We start from the raw sequence: 24,432 nt of genomic DNA on the forward strand, positions 1-24,432 counted from the left end.
GTTCTCACCCACCAGTGCAGAAACAGCACTGTAAAATCCACAATGGTGGGTGTAAACCATGGCAACTGCCTTATGATCTACAAATGACCAGTGACTACTGAGACTGGTAATTCCATTTTGGAATTTGTGCCACTGTGCTGGACGATAAATTATTTTCAAAACAATCAATCATTGGTTTCTCCTGTTCAATAAATGTCATTCTTTCTTAAATACTTTTTGATATTTAAGCAAATAGCATAACTCTCACAGACCATCGAAAGTATATGTGAATGATTAATTTTACCTAAAAATAGCATGTGCTGCCATCAAATGATTCCCTCTGCCCAAACTCTTTGCCTTTACAAATGTCTGCTTGTGTCTGTGTATATGCGGATGGATATGTGTGTGTGTGTGCACGAGTGTATACCTGTCCTTTTTTCCCCCTAGGGTGAGTCTTTCCGCTCCCGGGATTGGAGTGACTCCTTGCCCTCTCCCTTAAAACCCAAATCCTTTCGTCTTTCCCTCTCCTTCCCTCTTTCCTGATGAGGCGACCGTTGGTTGCGAAAGCTTGAATTTTGTGTGTATGTTTGTGTTTGTTCGTGTGTCTATCGACCTGCCAGCGCTTTTGTTTGGTAAGTCTCATCATCTTTCTTTTTAGATATATTTTTCCCACGTGGAATGTTTCCCTCTATTATATATATATATATATATATATATATATATATATATATATATATATATATATATATATATATATATATATATATATATATATATATATATTTATTTATTAGAGCATTCAATGTTATTTATCTTCACTGCACCATACTCAAGAATTTCCAATGGTCCATCCACCTCCACATAAACTGTGTGCAGTCACACGCTGCTATTGTTAATTCACCAGTAGTGTGGCTTTTAATCATTTGCACATGCTTAAAGATGGTTGTTGCACGATAGTAGTTGGAAAAGTCCTGGAGGAGTCAGATTGCCCATCAGAGCACTGTGATAAAAGTTTTATTGTGATGATGATAAGTAATTAATTGTCAGTGGGTATACAAGTATGTCACAGAACAGAGCAGGTGAAACACTTCTGTGCTTATTTTGAAACAATTTATGCAGTAAATGACTTACATTTGTGAATACCTGCCAGGGCCTTGCCTATGCCATGTCCATCAAACTGTGATTTGATACACAGAGATTAATCGTGAAGACATTACATTGTGTGATGCGTGATGATCGCAAACTTATTATTGAGATATCTGAAATTGAACTGAGTGGTTATCATGATGGACAAAATATTATTATGGTCACTAGACTTTTGTGACCTGACTGAGAGAGATATGTTTGTGCGTATATAACACTAGCAGGTGAACAGTGCATCCAAGTGGAATAACATTTCTGAATAGAAATCAAATTCTGCCAGACCTGTGCTACTTAGAATAGTAGAGTAATACTCATTCCCTCTGTGTTGAACCATTGCCTTGTACTTGAACAGTACAGCAGTAGTTAGCACCTTGGACTCGCATTCAGTAGGGCAAAATTTCAAATCTGCATCCAGACACCCAGATTTAGGTTTTTTGTGACTTCCCTAAGTCACTCCACACAAATGCCAGGATCATTCCTTTGAAAGGGCATGGCATATTCCTTTCCCCCATCCTTGAAACAATCTGAGCTTTTGCTCCATCTCTAATGACCTCATTGTTGATGGGATTTTATATCATAATATTCCTTCACACATTGAATGGTACACCATTAGCATCAGTAGCATCACAAGGAAAGAAGCAGCTGACTGTAAAACAAACAAGAGGTTGGTGACTTAATCCACAGTCATTAAGCATTCTTGTTGCCTACCTGTGCAGTTCAGAGCAAGAACATGATTGATTTTGCATATACAGGGTATAAAAAACTAAGTCTATTAGAGGAGATTAAAAGCAACAATATCATTATGTGACAAAAATGTTACTGTGGCACCATTTCTGTGCTAGGGGCCCTGAAAGTTTTGACACGAGTGATATACAAAGATTGCATTCAAACTCCCGTGAGCTGAAAATTATTTTAGAGATCAGGTTACCTTCCATTCAGAAGGCTGTTGCAGGCAGCGACTGTTATATTGACGGGTAAATAATAGATTTCAGCTATCAGTTGTCCTTTTTAATTTTTATTGGCAGATCTAGATTTCAGCTAGAAACTAGCCATTCTCAATGCTAAGAAAGAATTTCTTTTCCAACAATATCACTAAACTTCATCATGTCATCAATGATAATAATGCAATCAGCAGCATCATCACATTTTTGTCAAAGGGTGATGTATGAGTACATTACTAAATTTAAATATGGATGAATAGTCAGCTATTATCAATGTAGTTCCTTGTGTCACAGAAAGATAGCACATTCTACATCTACATTACTACTCTATAATTCACATCTAAGTGCTTGGCAGAGGCTTCACAGAGCCACTTGCAGACTATTTCTTAACCATTCCACTCTCAAATAGCACATGTGAAAAATGAACATCTAAATCTTTCTGTGTGAGCTCTGATTTCTCTTGTTTTATTACAATGGTCATTTCTCCTTATATAGGTGAGACTCAACAAAATATTTTCTCATTCAGAGAAGAAATTGACAATTGAAATTTTATGAAAAGATCATACTGCAACAAAAAAATTACTTTGGTTTAATGATTGCCATCCTAGCTTATGTGTCATATCCATGACACTCTCTCCTCTGTTTTTGATAATACAAATTGAGGTGTCCTCCTTTTAATATTCAGGGAATAATGCTGTCAGAGCATGTGGACAGATGAGAAATAAATGACTGATAGCTGGAAATAGATTGTGGCATGAGGAGACAGGGTTCTAGGCATGTAAAAATAGTCTATAGTTTTGGGAACACAAATAAATGAGTAATTGAAAGATTGAAAATCATTCAAGCATTGTGTACTTGAACTGAAGCTACTGCAAAAAATCATTATTTGCATCTACAGGGCATCTAGTGGAAATATGTATGTTTTAAAAACAATCTGGAGGTGTTCTTGTTGATCCATTATGGATCGTGGGACGACGGCTGGCATGAACTTCTTGATGCAATAATTTACCAACAGCCGTATGTATTGTAGAAATTTATTTTATTTTATGAACTTCTATGTGCTACCAGTTTCGGCATTACATTGATGCCATCTTCCGGCCCCACTCGTCGTAGTCGGAGCCATCCGTGAATGAATCGTCCTCTCGTTTTCTCTAATGTATCGTGCCTGCTGTGTTTACTGGATGATGCTGTGTCAAGTTGTGCAGATAAATTATTATTATTGTCAGTAGACAAATGATAAATTTGAAAAAAATCTCATTTTCACATGTAAATTTCAGCTGAGTCACTTCCAGACCAGATTTCCATTTCTTAAATTGCAACATTTTTTATTCATCATTCCTGAATGTACTTGTTAGCATCACAGAAAAACATCACTTTATTTGTTAAATTCACTATATACTGCAGAGTTTGAATGCCGGACCTTGCCAAAAATAAATCATCAGAAAAGGCAAAATAAATTTTATGTTTTCAAGAAAGTCATTCATTAGTGCTGACCCAGATCCTAGTAGGAATTGCAACTACAATTGCTTAGTAGTGGAAAGGCATTAGGACCAGATGGAATACCTATAAAATTCTGCAAAGATTATGTGAAAGAAGTCCTCCCCCCTCCCCTCCATTCTGGCAGTAGTTTACTGTAGATTGCTTGAGCAATGAAGAGTATGTAGTGACTGGAAAAAAGTGCAGGTCATTCCCAGTTTTGAGAAGGGATACAGGACAGATGTACATAATTATGGTCCTATATCGTTGACGTTAGACTGTTGTAGAATGATGGAACATGTTTTATGCCCAAGAATTGTGACGTTCTTGGAGAAAGAAAATCTCCTCTATAAAGATCATCATGGATTCCGCAACCAAGTAAAATGTGAACTTCAGCTCATGTGTTCCTCCATGAAATCCATAGCACAGTAGATGATGACATTCAGGTTGATGCTGTGTTTCTTGACATCAAGAAGGCATTTGACACCATCCCAAACTGCCATCTAGAGAAAAAAGAAAATAAAAAAAGGAATATACAGAATACCGGGACAAATTTGCGACTGAATTCAAGACTTTCTGCAGACAGAACTCAACACACCACTCTTACCCGAACAATATCGACAGACGTGAAGGTAATGTGTGGAGTACCCCTACGAGGTGTAATAGGACCGTTACTGTTTACAATATACATAAATGATCTAGTAGAATGCGTTGAGTTCTCAGATGATGCGGTTGTCTGTAAGAAAGTAGCAACGCCAGAAACAGTATCGATTTGCAGAATGGCCTGCAGTGAATTGGTGAATGGCACAGGCTTTGGCAGTTGACTCTGAACGTAAAGAGTGCACCATATACATATACATGAAAAGAAATCCACTACCATACAAGTACACTACTGATGACAAATTACTGGAAACAGTATAGTAGTAGTGCCTTAAAATACACTCCTGGAAATGGAAAAAGGAACACATTGACACCGGTGTGTCAGACCCACCATACTTGCTCCGGACACTGCGAGAGGGCTGTACAAGCAATGATCACACGCACGGCACAGCGGACACACCAGGAACCGCGGTGTTGGCCGTCGAATGGCGCTAGCCGCGCAGCATTTGTGCACCGCCGCCGTCAGTGTCAGCCAGTTTGCCGTGGCATACGGAGATCCATCGCAGTCTTTAACACTGGTAGCATGCCGCGACAGCGTGGACGTGAACCGTATGTGCAGTTGACGGACTTTGAGCGAGGGCGTATAGTGGGCATGCGGGAGGCCGGGTGGACGTACCGCCGAATTGCTCAACACGTGGGGCGTGAGGTCTCCACAGTACATCGATGTTGTCGCCAGTGGTCGGCGGAAGGTGCACGTGCCCGTCGACCTGGGACCGGACCGCAGCGACGCACGGATGCACGCCAAGACCGTAGGATCCTACACAGTGCCGTAGGGGACCGCACCGCCACTTCCCAGCAAAGTAGGGACACTGTTGCTCCTGGGGTATCGGCGAGGACCATTCGCAACCGTCTCCATGAAGCTAGGCTACGGTCCCGCACACCGTTAGGCCGTCTTCCGCTCACGCCCCAACATCGTGCAGCCCGCCTCCAGTGGTGTCGCGACAGGCGTGAATGGAGGGACGAATGGAGACGTGTCATCTTCAGCGATGAGAGTCGCTTCTGCCTTGGTGCCAATGATGGTCGTATGCGTGTTTGGCGCCGTGCAGGGGAGTGCCACAATCAGGACTGCATACGACCGAGGCACACAGGGCCAACACCCGGCATCATGGTGTGGGGAGCGATCTCCTACACTGGCCGTACACCACTGGTGATCGTCGAGGGGACACTGAATAGTGCACGGTACATCCAAACCGTCATCGAACCCATCGTTCTACCATTCCTAGACCGGCAAGGGAACTTGCTGTTCCAACAGGACAATGCACGTCCGCATGTATCCGTGGCACCCAACGTGCTCTTGAAGGTGTAAGTCAACTACCCTGGCCAGCAAGGTCTCCGGATCTGTCCCCCATTGAGCATGTTTGGGACTGAATGAAGCGTCGTCTCACGCGGTCTGCACGTCCAGCACGAACGCTGGTCCAACTGAGGCGCCAGGTGGAAATGGCATGGCAAGCCGTTCCACAGGACTACATCCAGCATCTCTACGATCGTCTCCATGGGAGAATAGCAGCCTGCATTGCTGCGAAAGGTGGATATACACTGTACTAGTGCCGACATTGTGCATGCTCTGTTGCCAGTGTCTATGTGCCTGTGGTTCTGTCAGTGTGATCATGTGATGTATCTGACCCCAGGAATGTGTCAATAAAGTTTCCCCTTCCTGGGACAATGAATTCACGGTGTTCTTATTTCAATTTCCAGGAGTGTATATAGGAGTAACTATCCAGAGCGGCCCTTAGTAGAATGACTAAGTAAAACAAATAACAGGAAAAGCAGATACCAGACTAAGAGTCATAAGAATAATCTTAAGAAAATATAGCTCATCGACGAAGGAAGTGGCTTACAAGGCGCTTTCTCGACCGATTCTTGAGTATTGTTCATCAATCTGGGATCCTTACCATGTAGGACTGATAGAAGAGATAGAGAAGGTCCAGTGAAGAGTGGCGCGTTTTGCCACAGGTTCTTTTAGTCGGCACGAGAGCGTAACAGAGATTAGCAGGAACTCCAGTGGCAGGCATTACAAGTGAGGCGTTGTGCATCACGGAGAGGTTTCCTATTGAAATTTCGAGTTACCACTTTCTGGGCAGAGTCGGACACATATTATTTCCTCCCCCATACATCTCACGAAATTACCATTACAAGAAAATTCGAAAAATTAGAGCTAATACATATGCTTAACGATAATTATGAATGGTGCTATGGAGGCTTAGATCTGGATCCCCCAGGGACTGTCTGCGATCAAATGTTATAGCTGTGATGGGATTTCGCAGCGTGGCGAATGCTCGTGTAGACATTTTGGCTGCTCAGACGACCCTCGCTAGCTACAACTTGAGGCCATTGAACCATGGAGTGCTCGCGAGGAACACAAGCAAAACACGCAGCATAAGAAGGAAGAGTAGGGTCTATCATCCCGTCGACGACGAGGTCATTACAGACTGAAAACAAGCAAGGTTTGGGGAGAGATGTGGAAGGAAATTTGCCACGCCTTGAGAGATTTAGGGAAAAGCTAAATCTGGATGACAGAAAGGTGATTTGAACCGCCATCCTCCAGAATAAATATTCAATGTTTTAGCACTAAAATCTATTGGATTAGATGCCACGATCCATACAGATTGTGGTCTCAACCAGGACTGCTTCACTAAATACTGATTTCGATATGCAATACCGTTTCATTCCTTTGCAAATTTAATCGTTTCTTACACGCAGTGGCGATTCGTGGGTATTCATTCTGAGCGTTCACAAATTTTTAGATTCAGATAAATTTGAGAGCATCTGCTGTATATCAGTTATGCTTATCAACAAATTTACACAACTATAGCCACTGCCAATAATAATAATAACAATAACAATAAGATGCATAACTTATCTGACAAAAGAAAAAAATGTTTTTGTGGATTTTTTTTGTTTTGTATATAATTAAGTGCAGTTTAGGGCAATAACGAAATAATATGTAAGCTTTCGCAACTCTCGATTTCACATTTTTGTGTAAGTGGGAGTTCTCGTGCTCTTCCATTTTTTCAGACAATGTACAAGATACGAGCTGCAAATCAGATATTCTTACGCTGCATCCATCCAACAACTTGTGTTAACTGTAGACTTCGTTATTAAATGTTCGCTTGTGGTAAAATTTATTTAATTTCGTCATTCTCTCATTCAAAGGATCTGTTGTTGGCGGCCCTAGTTCCTTTGCAGCTACCTTTTTCTGGTACGGTAATTTACTTTTCTATTCCCAGTATCAGATTTTCACTCTGCAACGGAGCGTGCGCTGACATGAAACTTCCAGGCAGATTAAGGCTGTGCGCCAGACCGAGGCTATGGACCTGCCTTCTGTAGGCAACTGTTCTACCGATTGAGACGACTCACGACCCATCCTCACAGCTTGGCTTTTCTGATGTTCAACATAGTTCGTGTTTACATTGCACACGAAAGCCGATTTCCGCACAGTAAACAACCAACTGCAGATACAAAGTGCCGTTTGTGGAAATGATTAAACTCAAGTAATAATGTTTACTCACATGTTCATTTGACCAGAATACAAAAATGAGGATCTGAAATCCATAAGGGCCTAAAGCACACCGCCATGGATCCACATTTAAGTGAATAACAGAGAAACCAGTGTTACAACTTGTGAATTATTATGTATGCAATGTGCGCCTTCAGCACAGATAAACCTGACTCACCATAAGATCAAAAGATTTCAGAAGCATGAATAAATGCTACAGTCTCATAATCGAGGGTGACTTGCTTTAGCCCCCTATGATTCCCAGCGCCTCAAATGGATTTCTGTATGATAAAATTCGTGACTTAATAAAGTATAACTCATTCAGAAACTCATAAAATAGGTTTACTGTCAGTACAACTTAACATATACTGACGTTCGATCTAATTTTACTACTCTATATAGTGAGTGAATTAGCTTATTTGAGGAGTGTGCTATCTAGCAGGATTTATGCCGACAAAAGTCTGCTACAGTGTGCTGCCACCTAATGGCCCTGACGTAAACTTCTAGTTTAGTGGCAAGGGTTAGCTGTGCATATTGTTCATCAAATTCGTATGTATGTGGCGCGTAAGGCAATTACGTCACGCGAGTTGCGCATGCGCGAAAGCTACTTAACTCCCTCATGACCTCAAGGCTCGTTTAACTACAAATAAACAGTTTTAATGTGGGTGTAGACTACTCATCCTCCAGGTATGCTATTCATGGACTTTTTATTATAACTGGATAAAATATTTATGATTATATCACAGTTTGTAGTGCAACAATTTGAAATTTTTGCAGTGGGGTCGGAAAATACCCCAGGTATACATCAATGTGATTTTCAGTGTTTTTTATACGTTTTGTTTCGAAAATAAATCTTGGCAACAATGCGCCTTATAAACCGACATTCATTGTACATTGTTGTAAAAAAGGACAGAAAATACATTCACGTGCGTTGTTACGACAAAATCACTGTTTGTAATTGAGTTTTGTGGAAGGAAGACGTGGTGTTATAGTTTATTCGTTATGGATGGTGATAATACGTTTTGCAAGGAGTACGGTCTCGAGCAGATTAGCAGATTTACAGAAGAGTGGTAGTGTTTATGGATCAATTTTTGGAAACGAGGATGACAGTGATGTTGACGGAGATATGGTAGGGAAAGATATACATGTTGGAGATTAAGTGGATATGAGTGGCTGTGAAGAAGATGATAATGGTATTCAGGTAACGAGTGCTTCTACTTTTGTGCCTATAAATGGACAGATAACATATAACACACTACCATCTGATGTGTGCAAGCTCGTTTCAGGGAATGTACTACATGAAACTGCACATATTTCATGTCACCTTAGACCACAATTATAGACAAGGGCAGATTGTCTCTGAATTTTTATCACTAATGACATGCAGAGTGTAATAGTAATGCATACCAATAATCAGGCAAAAGATAAATTCTGTGTCCAACGCATGAATGCTGGACTGAATTTGATTCTGAAGAGCTGCAGGCATTCTTTGGTCTACTAATAATAGCTGGCTTGCATAAGGCATGTGGAAAGCCTTTGAATTTTGGTCAGAAGAGTATAGCTTACCTATTTTTCGAGTCAAAACGAGCTTTTCAAGATTTCGTGATATTTTGATGTGCCTCCAGTTCGATGATAAACTCACAAGGGAAGAAAGAAAAGCTGCTTCTGGATCAAAAGCTGAACCTATAAGGGCTGTGTTTGAAATGTTTGTTGATGCATGCATTTCATCTTCTGTCTCTGGACCTTATATTATAGTTGATGAGCATCTGTGTACTTTCAGGGGACGGTGTCCATTAAAGGTGTACATTCCTTCGAAACCTGGAAAGTATGGGATAAAAGTGTGGGCTGCTGCAGATTTTGAGACCAATTCTGTCATAAATGCACAAGTGTGTATGGGGAAATCTGCTGAAGGAAGGAAAATAAATCGAAGGAAACGAGTGGTACATGATTTAGTTGATCAACTGAAGGGAAGTGGTAGGAACATCACCATTGATAACTTTTTTACAAGTTTTAATTTGGGACAAGAACTTCTTGCCAATAAATTTACACTTGTGGGAACCCTTCGGGCCAATCAAAAAGAGATATCAAATGAAATGTTGCCATCAATGCAGAGCCGTCCGTTATTGAGCACTTTTGGGTATGTACAGACTACTGTTTTAGCTTTGTATGTTGCTACACAAAATAAATCAGCCATTTTGCTGTCTAGACTGCGCCAAACATTTTATGTAAGTGAGCATGAGCACAAAAAACTTAAATAATAATATTCTACAACTCAACAAAGTCAGGGGTTGATATAGTTGGTAAGATGACTACACATTATTCAGTGAAATGTGGAACAAGAAGGTGGCCACTTGCTGTATTTTTTGATATAGTATATTCAGCTTGTCTCAATGCTTACATTCTGTACTGTAAATTTTTACACGATATGAGAAGTTAAAATGCAAGAAGAGAATTCCTCTCAGGACTAGGAAAAGAACTAGTCAGACCTCACATTGAAAGACGAATACTGTCGACCCAGTGCAGAACACAATGCATTGGTTCAGCAATAATATTTTGAGGCTTCAAAGATCTTCTAAAGGAAAAAACAATACGATAATCAGGAAGCCAATGCCCCAAATCTGAAAAGAAAATGGTGCGATTCCTAGCCAAGGTCAAAGGACAAGAAAGTGAATCAACAATGTGATGGGTGTCACAAAATTGTCTGCAAAGAACAAGCTAGGATAATTGTATTGTGTAATGATTGTTCATCATATGACACGGAGAGCGAGTAGGAGTGTATTTCCAATAAAATTCCATGTAAGTGATATTACACATAACATTAATAAATTACAGTATTCCAGAATGAGATTTTCACTCTGCAGCGGAGTGTGTGCTGATATGAAACTTCCTGACAGATTAAAAATGTGTGACAGACCGAGACTTAAAATCGGGACCTTTGCCTTTTGGGGGCAAGTGTTCTGCCAACTGAGCTACCCAAGCACGACTCACGACCCGCTCTCACAGCTTCAATTCTGCCAGTACCTCGTCTCCTACCTTCCAAACTTCACAGAAGCTCTTCTGTGAAACCTTGCAGAACTATCAGTCCTGGAAAAAAGGATATTGCGAAAACATGGCTTAGCCCCAGCCTGGGGGATGTTTCCAGAATGAGATTTTCACTCTGCAGCGGAGTGTGCGCTGATATGAAACTTCCTTACAGATTAAAACTGTGTGACGGACCGAGACTCGAACTCGGGACCTTTGCCTTTCGCAGGCAATTTTAAATTGGCTAAATGCATTCAGAACAGGGAATGTGTCATGTAAAAAGAGAACTGACAGAAGCCTTACAACACCAAAAAATGTCGAACGAGCTAGAGCAGCAGTACTGCAATCTCTGAAACGCCCAGCTCGGAAACACTCACTTGCTCTTGGCATTTCAAGACGTTCTCTCCATTGGATTATTCACAATGAACTGAATTTCACCCATCTAAACTGTGAGTGGTCCGGCAATTGTCAGTACAGGATTATGTAACACGAAGAACATCTTGTGGAGACATGCATGCAACCATACCCCGTGGCGCAAATGTGTTCTTTTCTGATGAGGCACATTTTCTTCTCAGTGGGTGTGTAAAGAAGCAGAATATGCGGTACTGGAGCGACACGAAACCCAGGCAAATTCACCAGAGACCCCTGTACTCAGACCACATCACTGTGTGGTGCGCCATATCACGTGTAGGCATCATTGGCCCTTACTTTTTCCAGGAAAATCGTCGTGCTGTAACTGTGAATTCGGATCGTTACTTAACTATACTGCAAGAGTCTTTTCAGCCAGCTTTTGAGGAAATGCAATTACAGGATACCTGGTTTCAACAAGACGGTGCCACTGCACACACAGCGGACATTACCATGAACTTTTTAAGGCAAACGTTTCGTAGAAGGCTTATCTCTTGGATGGAGGATCTCAGCTGACCAGCACGATCACCAGACTTAGCCCAGTGCGATTTTTTTCTTTGAGGTTACCTGAAGTCAAAGGTGTATTGCAACCGTTCCAAGACCTTCAGAACAATACTAAGGCTGAAATTGCAAGAAGAGTGCACGAAAATTTCAGAAAACGACTGCGGCAGTGTGTGGTTTGTGAAGATAGACATTTGCCAGATACACTGTTTAAACCACGCAATTAGAAACTTCCGTTATTGTCAAATATGAGGAAAATAAATATGTAAGTTTCTAAGTGTCCATTATTTTTTACCTCATTCCCAAATCAGCAATTTGCTGAGCTCCACCCTGTACTACTGCACTACTGGCCATTAAAATTGCTACACCAAGAAGAAATGCAGATGATTAACGGGTATTCATTGGACAAATATATTATGCTAGAACTGACATGTGATTACATTTTCACGCAATTTGGGTGCATAGATCCTGAGAAATCAGTACCCAGAACAACCACCTCTGGCCGTAATAACGACCTTGATACGCCTGGGCATGGAGTCAAACAGAGCTTCGATGGCGTGTACAGGTACAGCTGCCCATGCAGCTTCAACACGATACTACAGTTCATCAAGAGTAGTGACTGGCGTGTTGTGACGAGCCAGTTGCTCGGCCACCATTGACGCAGACGTTTTCAATTGGTGAGAGATCTGGAGAATGTGCTGGCCAGGGCAGCAGTCGAACATTTTCTGTATCCAGAAAGGCCCGTACAGGACCTGCAACATGCGGTCGTGCATTATACTGCTGAAATGTAGGGTTTCGCAGGGATGGAATGAAGGGTAGAGCCACGGGTCGTAACACATCTGAAATGTAACGTCCACTGTTCAAAGTGCCGTCAATGCGAACAAGAGGTGACCGACACGTGTAACCAATGACACCCACACCATGACTCCGGGTGATACGCCAGTTTGGCGATGAAGAATACACGCTTCCAATGTGCGTTCACCGCGATGTCGCCAAACACGGATGCGACCATCATGATGCTGTAAACAGAACCTGGATTCATCCGAAAAAATGATGTTTTGCCATTTGTGCACCAAGGTTCGTCGTTGAGTACACCAGCGCAGGCGCTCCTGTCTGTGATGCAGCGTCAAGGGTAACCGCAGCCATGGTCTTCGAGCTGATAGTCCATACTGTTGCAAACGCCGTCGAACTGTTCGTGCAGATGGTTGTTGTCTTGCAAATGTCCCCATCTGTTGACTCAGGGTCGAGACATGGCTGCACGATCCGTTACAGCCATGCGGATAAGATGCCTGTCGTCTCGACTGGTAGTGATACGAGGCCGTTGGGATCCAGCACGGCGTTCCGTATTACCCTCCTGAACCCACCGATTCCGCATTCTGCTAACAGTCATTGGTTCTCGACCAATGCGAGCAGTATTGTCGCGATACGATAACTCGCAATTGCGATAGACTACAATCCGACCTTTATCAAAGTCGGAAACTTGATAGTACGCACTTCTCCTCCTTATACGAGGCATCACAGCAACGTTTCACCAGGCAACGCCGGTCAACTGCTGTTTGTGTATGAGAAATCGCTTGGAAACTTTCCTCACGTCAGCACGTTGTAGGTGCCGCCACCGGCGCCAACCTTGTGTGAATGCTCTGAAAAGCTAATCATTTGCATATCACAGAATCTTCTTCCTGTCGGTTAAATTTCGCGTCTGTAGCACGTGATCTTCGTGGTGTAGCAATTTTAATGGGCAGTAGTGTATTTGATGACGTCAGTGTACCAACGGATATCCTCTTTCATTTTGCTTTATGTTATGTCTTTATGTATTTGGTAAATATGTAGGCCAAATAACTTAGTATGGCAACTAAGGAGGTAAAAATCACGCATACTGGAGAACAGAAGTTTCTCCGAAAAATCAGCTCTTTAACGTGGGCCAGAAACTTTTGAAGCAAGCAAGTCAGTCGGAAATGTGAAAGTCAAGCGAGAAACAAAGACTGAAAGACTACCTTAGGGTGCAACTCGTAGTCGTTGTCGGCGTAGTATAGAGCGAGCGGGGCGTCTATTCTCTGCAGGTGGTAAGCAGGTGGCCTCGTCGATCCGTAGCGGCGGAAGTTTTCCTCTGGGCCGCGGTCCATGGCTTCAAACCGACCTGTAGACAAACACAGCTTGTTGGTTTTAAGGAAGCCTAATCGACTAGAAACTTCCAGTTCCAAGTCCTTGTTTTGAGTCGATTGGACGGCTTGATCTAGAGAGTTGAAGGGTCCTGTAACCAGTTACATTGCAACTCGCTAGACTTTCACCGTTGAGTTGGAACTTGTAGGTTCCTGAGGTGTGCACTACACATGAGAGGCTGTTACCAAGGTAGCTGACTCTCTCTCTCTCTCTCTCTCTCTCTCTCTCCCTGTGTGTGTGTGTGTGTGTGTGTGGTGCACGCAGGGTTTTTTTGTTATATAGAGTTGGTAACACGGTGCGCTCCACATAACGATAGTTGTAAAAGAATCTGCAGTATTAGTTCTCTTCTCTATCTATACAAATTGAAGTTTTGGCTAACAGATGGATTGATTCACGAGGAAGATTCGTGTACATAATCTGCAAATAATTTTTGGAAATTGGCTCAACAATGGTGATTAAAGTCTGCTGACGCTGTGCAAACGATGGCATTACCATCTAGTGGTGCACTGCGAATTGGGCCTGGTGGTCTAGTGTGAGCCTGAGAACTGAAAGGTCATAGGGTCGAATCTGCATCAGACCAGGAAGTTTTCACTGTATTTTAACCTAGCGTTCACCTCTTAATTGTGTGGACATTTACCAGAAGCGAAACCCTTATCGGATTCCATGTTAAACTGTATGTCTAATTTACGGAGAGCTGAATCCAGGGGAGGTAGCTCAGCATGTTTGGTCAGAGGTTAGCTGCCCTCTGTAATAAAAACAAGTGATGGAATGGATTGATAACGAACCTTAACGGATGTCAGGGGACGTCCGCCCCGAACAAATGCAACGAACAATACCGAACAAATTAAGATTAAAAAAAAGCTGCATATTGTGAGATTGGTAACTGGAAGGTAATGGGAACGAATTCTGGTCAGACCACGGATTTTTGTCTCTGTTTTTTAACCTACCAATCACCTCTTAATGACATGGAGATTCGCCATAACATGTTTCGTATTCCACATTAAACTGTAGAGCGCCTTTTCCAAGTGGGATAACTCACTAGGGAGGCACAAGTCTATGAAGTGAAATCCAATCGAAAGACCTGCACCAGGGCATTATTATTAGTTCTACCAGAATCTATATGTATATAAAGTACATACATGGTCCTTCTATACATAATATAAATTAAAGTGTCCCACGGCCCTTTCTTCCTATTTATGAATGATAATCTTAGGAACTACTGTAGGGAATTTGACGATGTAGTCACTAATACACTCCTGGAAATGGAAAAAAGAACACATTGACACCGGTGTGTCAGACCCACCATACTTGCTCCGGACACTGCGAGAGGGCTGTACAAGCAATGATCACACGCACGGCACAGCGGACACACCAGGAACCGCGGTGTTGGCCGTCGAATGGCGCTAGCTGCGCAGCATTTGTGCACCGCCGCCGTCAGTGTCAGCCAGTTTGCCGTGACATACGGAGCTCCATCGCAGTCTTTAACACTGGTAGCATGCCGCGACAGTGTGGACGTGAACCGTATGTGCAGTTGACGGACTTTAAGCGAGGGCGTATGGTGGGCATGCGGGAGGCCGGGTGGACGTACCGCCGAATTGCTCAACACGTGGGGCGTGAGGTCTCCACAGTACATCGATGTTGTCGCCAGTGGTCGGCGGAAGGTGCACATGCCCGTCGACCTGGGACCGGACCGCAGCGACGCACGGATGCACGCCAAGACCACAGGATCCTACGCAGTGCCGTAGGGGACCGCACCGCCACTTCCCAGCAAATTAGGGACACTGTTGCTCCTGGGGTATCGGCGAGGACCATTCGCAACCGTCTCCATGAAGCTGGGCTACGGTCCCGCACACCGTTAGGCCGTCTTCCGCTCACGCCCCAACATCGTGCAGCCCGCCTCCAGTGGTGTCGCGACAGGCGTGAATGGAGGGACGAATGGAGACGTGTCGTCTTCAGCGATGAGAGTCACTTCTGCCTTGGTGCCAATGATGGTCGTATGCGTGTTTGGCGCCGTGCAGGTGAGCGCCACAATCAGGACTGCATACGACCGAGGCACACAGGGCCAACACCCGGCATCATGGTGTGGGGAGCGATCTCCTACACTGGCCGTACACCACTGGTGATCGTCAAGGGGACACTGAATAGTGCACGGTGCATCCAAACCGTCATCGAACCCATCGTTCTACCATTCCTAGACCGGCAAGGGAACTTGCTGTTCCAACAGGACAATGCACGTCCGCATGCATCCCGTGCCACCCAACGTGCTATAGAAGGTGTAAGTCAACTACCCTGGCCAGCAAGATCTCCGGATCTGTCCCCCATTGAGCATGTTTGGGACTGGATGAAGCGTCGTCTCACGCGGTCTGCACGTCCAGCACGAATGCTGGTCCAACTGAGGCGCCAGGTGGAAATGGCATGGCAAGCCGTTCCACAGGACTACATCCAGCATCTCTACGATCGTCTCCATGGGAGAATAGCAGCCTGCATTGCTGCGAAAGGTGGATATACACTGTACTAGTGCCGACATTGTGCATGCTCTGTTGCCTGTGTCTATGTGCCTGTGGTTCTGTCAGTGTGATCATGTGATGTATCTGACCCCAGGAATGTGTCAATAAAGTTTCCCCTTCCTGGGACAATGAATTCACAGTGTTCTTATTTCAATTTCCAGGAGTGTATATACACTGATTCACAAGGAAGGTCGATGCATATACATAATTTACAAATATTGGTGAAAATTGGCTGAACTGTGGTGAATTACAGTCCACCACCGCGTTTTTTCTGTCTGCATGTGAAGGTTAATTTCGGGAACTACTGTAGGGGTTATGACAATTGCTGTGTAGGGGAGGGGAGCATAGACTGTGAGGACTTACCCATCGACAGTTTGAGCGGCTGTGGAGGCTTTGATGCGAGACTCGCCTTGCGTTGTTAGTGGATTGTGGTCTGGCAATCCACCCATGCCTTTAGGTGCCACAGTATGCCAGCATGTGGTGGGTGCTGGTTAAATCGTTTAATTTATATGAAAGTGATAATAAGTCACCTAATATTGTTCCCTGATTTTTAATCATAACTGTATGCAGTAACCTCTAAACAAAATTACCAATATGATAGACAAGCTGTCTGTCCTTGTGAAGCGAAGCAGGTCGCTTACATAAAATAGAAAGAAATGTCGTGTCGCCCTTCCTTCCACCCCTCCCCAATTAAGATCCTAGTGATAAAGCGGTGAAGCATTTGCAGTAGATTGCCAGAGTTTGAAACGCTCCTAAAAGGCAGTGGGATATCCCGTAATTGTAGGTACAGAAAGCTGGTCAAAACCTTATATTGATATCAGTGAGATTTTTTGGGTATATATATGTGGTGTCACCGCCAGACACCACACTTGCTAGGTGGTAGCCTTTAAATCGGCCGCGATCCGTTAGTATACGTCGGACCCGCGTGTCGCCACTATCAGTGATTGCAGACCGAGCGCCGCCACACGGCAGGTCTAGAGAGACTTCCTAGCACTCGCCCCAGTTGTACAAAAGACTTTGCTAGCGATAGTTCACTGACAAAATACGCTCTCATTTGCCGAGACGATAGTTAGCATAGCCTTCAGCTACGTCATTTGCTACGACCTAGCAAGGCGCCATCACCAGTTACTATTGAGATTATGAATAATGTACCGTCAAGAGCGATGTTCACCATTTATGGATTAAAGTTAAGTATTCCACCAGCTACGTCCGTTTTGTCTAAAGTCTAATTTCCTTGTCCTGTTCCAGACCTCACGCCAGCCTGCGTGAGCTAAAACGCGTGCCTTTCGGCTTCCTCTAATAATACGGCGTTGGCTCTCCTGCCAACCCACAACAATATATATGTCAAAAGGTTACGATAATGGGAAGTGGAGGTGTTGTATTTGTTGCAGTAGACAAGAAAAGCTAATCTATCAAAAGAGAAATTGATGTTGCATGTGAAATTGTTGCAGCAAGTATTAGTATCAAGGGTGGATATAAACTTGAAATAGGATATTTCTATCTACAACCAGACTCAGCCCAGTATGTAACCGAACGCTTAGAGAAAACCTCAGTTTGCTAGCACGTGTGTTCTACAGTCATACTGTTATCATTGAGACTTTAATCACCCACATATCGATTGGAAGACTTACAGTTTTGTGAGTGGTGGACGTGGCAAGACATCCTGTGAAACAATATTAAATGCCTTCTCTAAAAAGTACGTAGAACAGATAGTTCATATGTCCACTCACAATGGAAATGTATTTGGAGATAATGGTAACAGTAAGCCTAATAATGGGGCTATGAGAATTCTGGCGCAGTCTGTATTGTTGCCAACTTTTCCACATCTCCATCCTTCTGATGTCTCAGGCTCATTGCTCTATGTATAAAATGGCAGGAAATTCGAAATTAATGGTGGGATATTCGAAAATAGCCCCACTGTGCCACAGTGTTTCCCCTTCCCCTGTGATGTCACTGTGGAAGCAGGACAGTTGTCCTGAGTGTAAAATGGCTGGAACTTTTAAAAAAAATCCGAAATGGAGCATTGTTCATTTTGCGTAAAATTCAAACCTGGCGAACCAGTATGGGTGTCTTGGGAATATGAGCACAGTGCCATGACATCACAATTTAAGATGGCTGACCTGGGAACATGAGGACAGTTTCTATAATGTCACATTCCAAGATGACGATCAAAGATGGAGGATCTGAGCATATGAGCACAACTTCCATGATTGTCAGGTCACTTGTCCTAAGTTTAAAATCATTAGTTTAAAATGGTGACAACCTAAGTTTAAACAATCTCCCACATCCCTCCATTGTCACAACTGGCCACTGTAAGTTTGTAATGCAAGAGCCCACTTCTCCTAAGTTTAAAATGATGGGATATTCAATTGAATCCTCCTGTTCTAAGTTTAAAGCAATGGGAAATTCAAAAATTCACTTGTCCTGAGCTCATAATGACAAGACATTCAAAAAGACATTTAAAATGATGGGAAGCTCACAGATTGTCAGAACTAGACCACTTGGCTTAACTTCAAAACTGTGTAGCTCATGTATGTAGGAAACGAAGGTTAGTATACTGCTGCAAAGTAGAATAATTTTATTGTACATATAAATATTCTTTAAAATTCTACCAGCCAAGCTCAGAAGAGAGAAGGCTAGCTCGGGGTCATTATGCCATTCAGAATATCAGCAAGACATACTGTCCCACAGTTATCAGGGCACTGTATTTGTTATATGACAAGATAGGGCAGCAATAAGAATAACAATAAGAATAAGAATCTTTATTAGTCATTCAGTATTTTCTTATACAATGGGCTTTGTCAATAAATTCAGTTACAGTATAAAGATGGTTATATTCTCATACCAATGTATATATAAATCATATGACTGTTAGTGTAGTACAACAGCAAACATTTGGAATTTTATATAGTGTTAATTTCACAATAAAAAAGAAAACATTATACAAATTTATATTAAGTGGTGAGTATTCATGTTGATGACACTATGTCATTATCATATACATGTTGATAACACTGTGGCATTATCCTAAGATATTGATACAAATATAGAGCACTCGAAATAGATCTATGCCTATATGTTAGATATTGTTTTTCCAAATTTCGGTCCTACTACAGGCAGAGGTACCTTTCTCTATGTTAAAACAGCAAATCTGCCACATTAAAATATTTATATTCACCAACTGAGTAAAATGCTTTACCTTTGAGCCATTGACCCAATGTTGTCTTAAATTTATTTTTAGATACTGTTTGTACAATTTTAGGGAGCATATTAAACTGTTCGAGGCCTACATATTTATAACTATTATGTATCTTGGACAATCTAGAGTATGGCAGATCAATTGTGTGGTTTCTTCTTGTATATTTATTTATTGAATAAAGATCACTCCACTGGCCAGGTACTGGGCACAGCACAGTCCATGTGTACGGGCTGTGCTGTGCCCAGCAGCAAATCCCTGAGCCACGTGTCAAAAGATATCGACAGGAATAGGCAACACACGTCAACACTTTGCATGCATTGCATTGCCTGCTGGGGAACCTAGTACAGAATGGCTGAACCGTGGCAGCTGACACACTGCATGATGTCATTGGTGGGCCCTGTCAGCTTTGTACCTGCAACAGGACATGACACATCATACCACTTTCACCAGTGCATGTCGGAGCTCGCCAACTGTACTGTCACATCATCAGTTTGGAATGGTAGCAGATGCCAGTCCCCTATTGTTCAGTATGGGCTGTGTCCTCCTCCACAATTGGCACATCCTATAAAGCTACACGATTTTACATTCAAACGCGCTCTAATTTTAGAACTGGACTGTTTTTGGCCTCTTAGTTGTCTGTCATGAGACAGTAGTAACATTCTAATGTAGGAAATCCATTTCCAGCGCATGACATATATTCAGCTGGCAATGTTTTAGTGTACACACATATGCATACACACACACACACACACACACACACACACACACACACACACACACACACACACAAGATATCATATAGGGGCTGCAATGATCACAAACTTTTTGATATATGACAATATTATTCTTTAACTAACATTGATTTTTCTTGCTGTATGCAAAATTTGTCAGTACCTGTTTGCCACATAGTTCAAATTGGACAGTATGGATAGTGCAAGTGAAGATCCGCTTAATAGCGTCCTGGTATAACTTTTACACCCAATACGACATCAGTTCTGTGTGACACAAATCCTTTATAGGTTTTTGCAAGTATATAGCATTAAATTTTTACGAAATTCACGTCTGTTTATGGTTCATCAGTTGTGGTATGTTTCCATCATTCTGACAGAATGATCGTTGGCGAAAGTATAACCCAAGGTACTGGCGTCTACTGCCTTCATGCATTTTGCAGAGGTACAGTGTGATCTGAGTTTCAAATGTAGATGCGAAACAGTGCATGCAGTTTTATTGTCACCCAGTTACCCAGTGACAACTACTTTTTAAGATCAACATCTAAAGACACATGTAGATTGTAGGAAATAGAGATTTTTGATGTTTAAACGCGCGCGCGCGTATGTTGTAATATGCAACATTGCATGACTCACACTGTCATCTACAGTGTTCTACACCACAGTTGGAGATATTTTGACATGGGTGTAATAGTGCAGAAACGTTTTTTTATTTATTTAAACAACTATGGTGGACGTGAGCAGACTGCAACATTAGTCGATGTGCAGTTGCGAGGTCACGATTATTGTGGATGGAACACGTCTGACAGTAGCAGAGCTGGCTTGTGTCACACCACAATCCAACTTGGGAGTGTTTGTAGCCACATGCTGCGAGTCTGCAGAAACGCCTTCTCCACCTAGCACAACAACAGCAGATGCCTTATGATGCATCAGATACTTCTGCGCTGCCTGCTGGGTGAAATGTGCACCTTATTCACATTCTGACGCTGTGATTATTGTTCTGCAAAAGCTGTACCACAGACCACAGCTGCACCACAAATAGTCGATGTAGCTATCATACTGATCACACAAATACAGGGCTGTTAATATCTCCCAGTCAAACCAGTGCAAACAATGCCATCAGACAACGATTTCGGTAGGTAGTGCTGGACTATGAATTGGAAGGTCGTGGTGTTTGATTCAACATGAGACAGTCACAGGATTTTGATCTGTTATTTACCACCTCTTTCAACTCTGGCAACGTCTGTTTGTGTACAGTCAATGGCTGTAATTATAAATTGTACAAGATCTTGGAGTTTGGACGTAGTTAATGGGAAAATGATTAAAACTAAAGGCAGACAGAAGACACATCTTCTTGGGTGCACACCAGCAACGCTTCACCCATATGGTTCCATAGAAAACTAAAGTATCTGCCATTTGAACAAACAAATGGCTGTTAAATGTAATACATTACAGAACATTTTCCTATACTTTACACAACATGGAGGCATATGGCATAGGGTGCACTGGAGGTACTGTTTGTTAGTGTGTGAAAAATACCTATCTGTACCATGGAGTTAGAAATCACAGCTCAATATCGTATTCTTTTGTCAGGAAAACGCATATCACAGAGCATTTTATGAAACTGGGAAGATGGTTACCTAATCATAAATGTCCATATCATGTCATTTTTATTTAAACATTTACAGCGTTGCCGCCACAGTGTGTAGTAGGATATGGTTATCCTTTTATTTATTTGGATTTTTTATTTCAGTTGTGCAAACGCCTGCAGTACCTCCCAAGAGTGCAGTCCTGCACTGGGTGCCTAGGTTGATATAACGATCAGCTGACCCTCCCCCTCCCCTACACCACAACATATACCTCCGACCACTGAACATAATTAGGTGGACACATAGCTATTACTAATTATTAGAAAGTGACTTTATTCCTGACACTATAAGTTTAGCTGTAAGACACCACCTCTCATCACATCACTGGCGTATTTCTAAAGCTACACGGTTTTACACTTATCCATTTTCCAATTTTAAATTGGTTAGCAAAACGGTTCAAATGGCTCTGAGCACTATGCGACTTAACTTCTGAGGTCATCAGTCACCTAGAACTTAGAACTAATTAAACCTAACTAACCTAAGGACATCACACACATCCATGCCCGAGGCAGGATTCGAACCTGCGACCGTAGCGGTCACGCGGTTCCGGACTGAAGCGCCTTTAACCGCACCGGCCGGCAAATTGGTTAGCAGTCTATTCTGCTGTAAGGAACATGATGTAACAACTGTGAGCGTTATTTTCAAAATATACACGACATTGCTAATGCCGCTCACTACCTAATGCTGTGCACAAACATTCCACTGGCGTTACTGTCCCTCTTACTTTCATGATTCGAATGCTAACCACTATTAACACTACGAGTCGTTGTCTGTAGAATGGAATATCGGTCAGGCGAACCTTAAATAAGGCTGAAAAAATCTTATGGCATGGTTGGAAAGACCCAAATGAAATTGTCCTTTTGTGTGTAGTGGAAGGAAGGAGCTTGAGACATTCTAAAATCATTCTCCTTGAAACATAAATCTCATACAAGACAGTGCCATCAATTTGGGAATATCGTTCCAGTATTTAGAGCTCATATCGAGACTGTATGAGAACAGACATCGAATTCAGAGATGTGGTGATAGTATCTTAACAAGTCGATGCAGCCCATAGAAAAGTATAAGAAATGCTAGGGGGGACTTAAATTTCATTCACTACAAGAATGACTAATTCTCACAAAACCATGTTGGGTAAAGAGATGTATATAGAGAAATCGCAAAACTGGATATTATCAACATGTATATGGATGCTCATGAAGAGAAAGGTCTAAGAGATAGAATTTCTGGTAAAGCTTTCCACAGTTTCATCCAAAAGATGACCATAATCGACCTCTTCTCTGAAGCTTAATTTTTTATTGCATGTTAGGCACAGGCTTAGACCTATAGCTGTCAGTACGTCTGATGCCATTATGGTGATGATGATAATCAGCAATATTGGACCTAAAAGACACTGAACCATACTCATTGCATATTTACTACAGACATATAGTGTTCCTACATCAAGTGTTATTAGAACATACACAGTTCATGGGGAAATCTCATCTGTTTATTCTGTATATAAATATAAACAGAGTGTATGTATGTATCTATGTCCAGGATCTCCTCCTAAAGCTTGGGATCGATTTCAACAAAATTAGGCACACAAATAGCAAACTTCATGAGTATAAGCACTATGAGGTTTATAACCTCCTAGGAACAACAGGAGCATAGATACAGAGAGAAACGAGTTATTCCAGCTGCTGGTATACTGGCTGTCCTGCATGACAGGTCTGTTGTTTGGGAACAATATTGCCCTGCCTTATCGACCAGTTTTGCAGGGTGGCCTACACATCAAGGGCAAGAAATGCTTTTCCAGCCCTCAACACGAAGGCTGCCCTGCTCGACACATATGTTGTGCAGTACTATAGGCATGACAGGTGTGTTTTGTTAGAATAGTATCAGTCTCCCTTATCAACCTGCTTTGTAAGACAGCCTACATGTCAGGAGTAAGAAACACTTTTCCGCACGTCAACATGAAGGCTGCACTGCACGACAGGTGTTTAGTGGGAGTGCTGTCGACCTGCTTTATGTTACTGTTTTACTCTGGCGACAGTTTCAGATGGATGTGGCTGGTCGATGGCAAGAGTGGGGCAGGAGAGGTTGGGAAGAGGGGGCTGGAGAGAATGGACAGAGAAAAGGGAGAAGGCAGATAGGGGTGGAGAGAGAGGGATGGAGGTGATGGATAGGGAAAGGGGAAGGACAAGACGAATGGGGAGAGAGGACCGGGGGAGATGGATAGGGAGAGGTGGAGAGGAGGAGATGAACAGGGAGAGAAGAGTAGGAGGAGATGAATAGGGAGAGATGGAGAGGGAAAGGTGGATAGGGTGAGGGGACAGGAGGAGATGCATAGGGGGAGAAGGCCATGAGGAAACAGAAGGAAATAGAGGAGATAGACAAAGAGAAGGGGGGATATGGACAGAGGCAGGGAGGAGGAGGACATGTCTCTATGCTGTTCATATTTGGAACACGACCTACGGCCAGCTTAGAGACAGAAGTGACGACACTTTCTGCAGGACGTGACCATCATTTTGCAGGACAATGCTCAAGCACGTACAGTGCAAGCTGTTACTGATTTGTTTGACTGA

At 42.7% G+C, this 24,432-nt stretch overlaps 1 protein-coding gene across 1 annotated transcript in view; it reads right to left on the reverse strand.

Annotated features, from left to right (window-relative positions):
* LOC126183869 (lipase 1-like) overlaps positions 1 to 24,432 on the reverse strand; it is a 295,410-nt gene that overhangs the window by 1,104 nt on the left and 269,874 nt on the right. Inside the window, exon 7 of the mRNA XM_049926161.1 lies at positions 13,620 to 13,762. Coding sequence (XP_049782118.1) covers positions 13,620 to 13,762 — 143 coding nt within the window. The remainder of the gene's footprint in view (positions 1 to 13,619; positions 13,763 to 24,432) is intronic.

The sequence above is a fragment of the Schistocerca cancellata genome, chromosome 4 (genome assembly GCF_023864275.1).
Source record: "Schistocerca cancellata isolate TAMUIC-IGC-003103 chromosome 4, iqSchCanc2.1, whole genome shotgun sequence".
Taxonomy (NCBI): domain Eukaryota; kingdom Metazoa; phylum Arthropoda; class Insecta; order Orthoptera; family Acrididae; genus Schistocerca; species Schistocerca cancellata.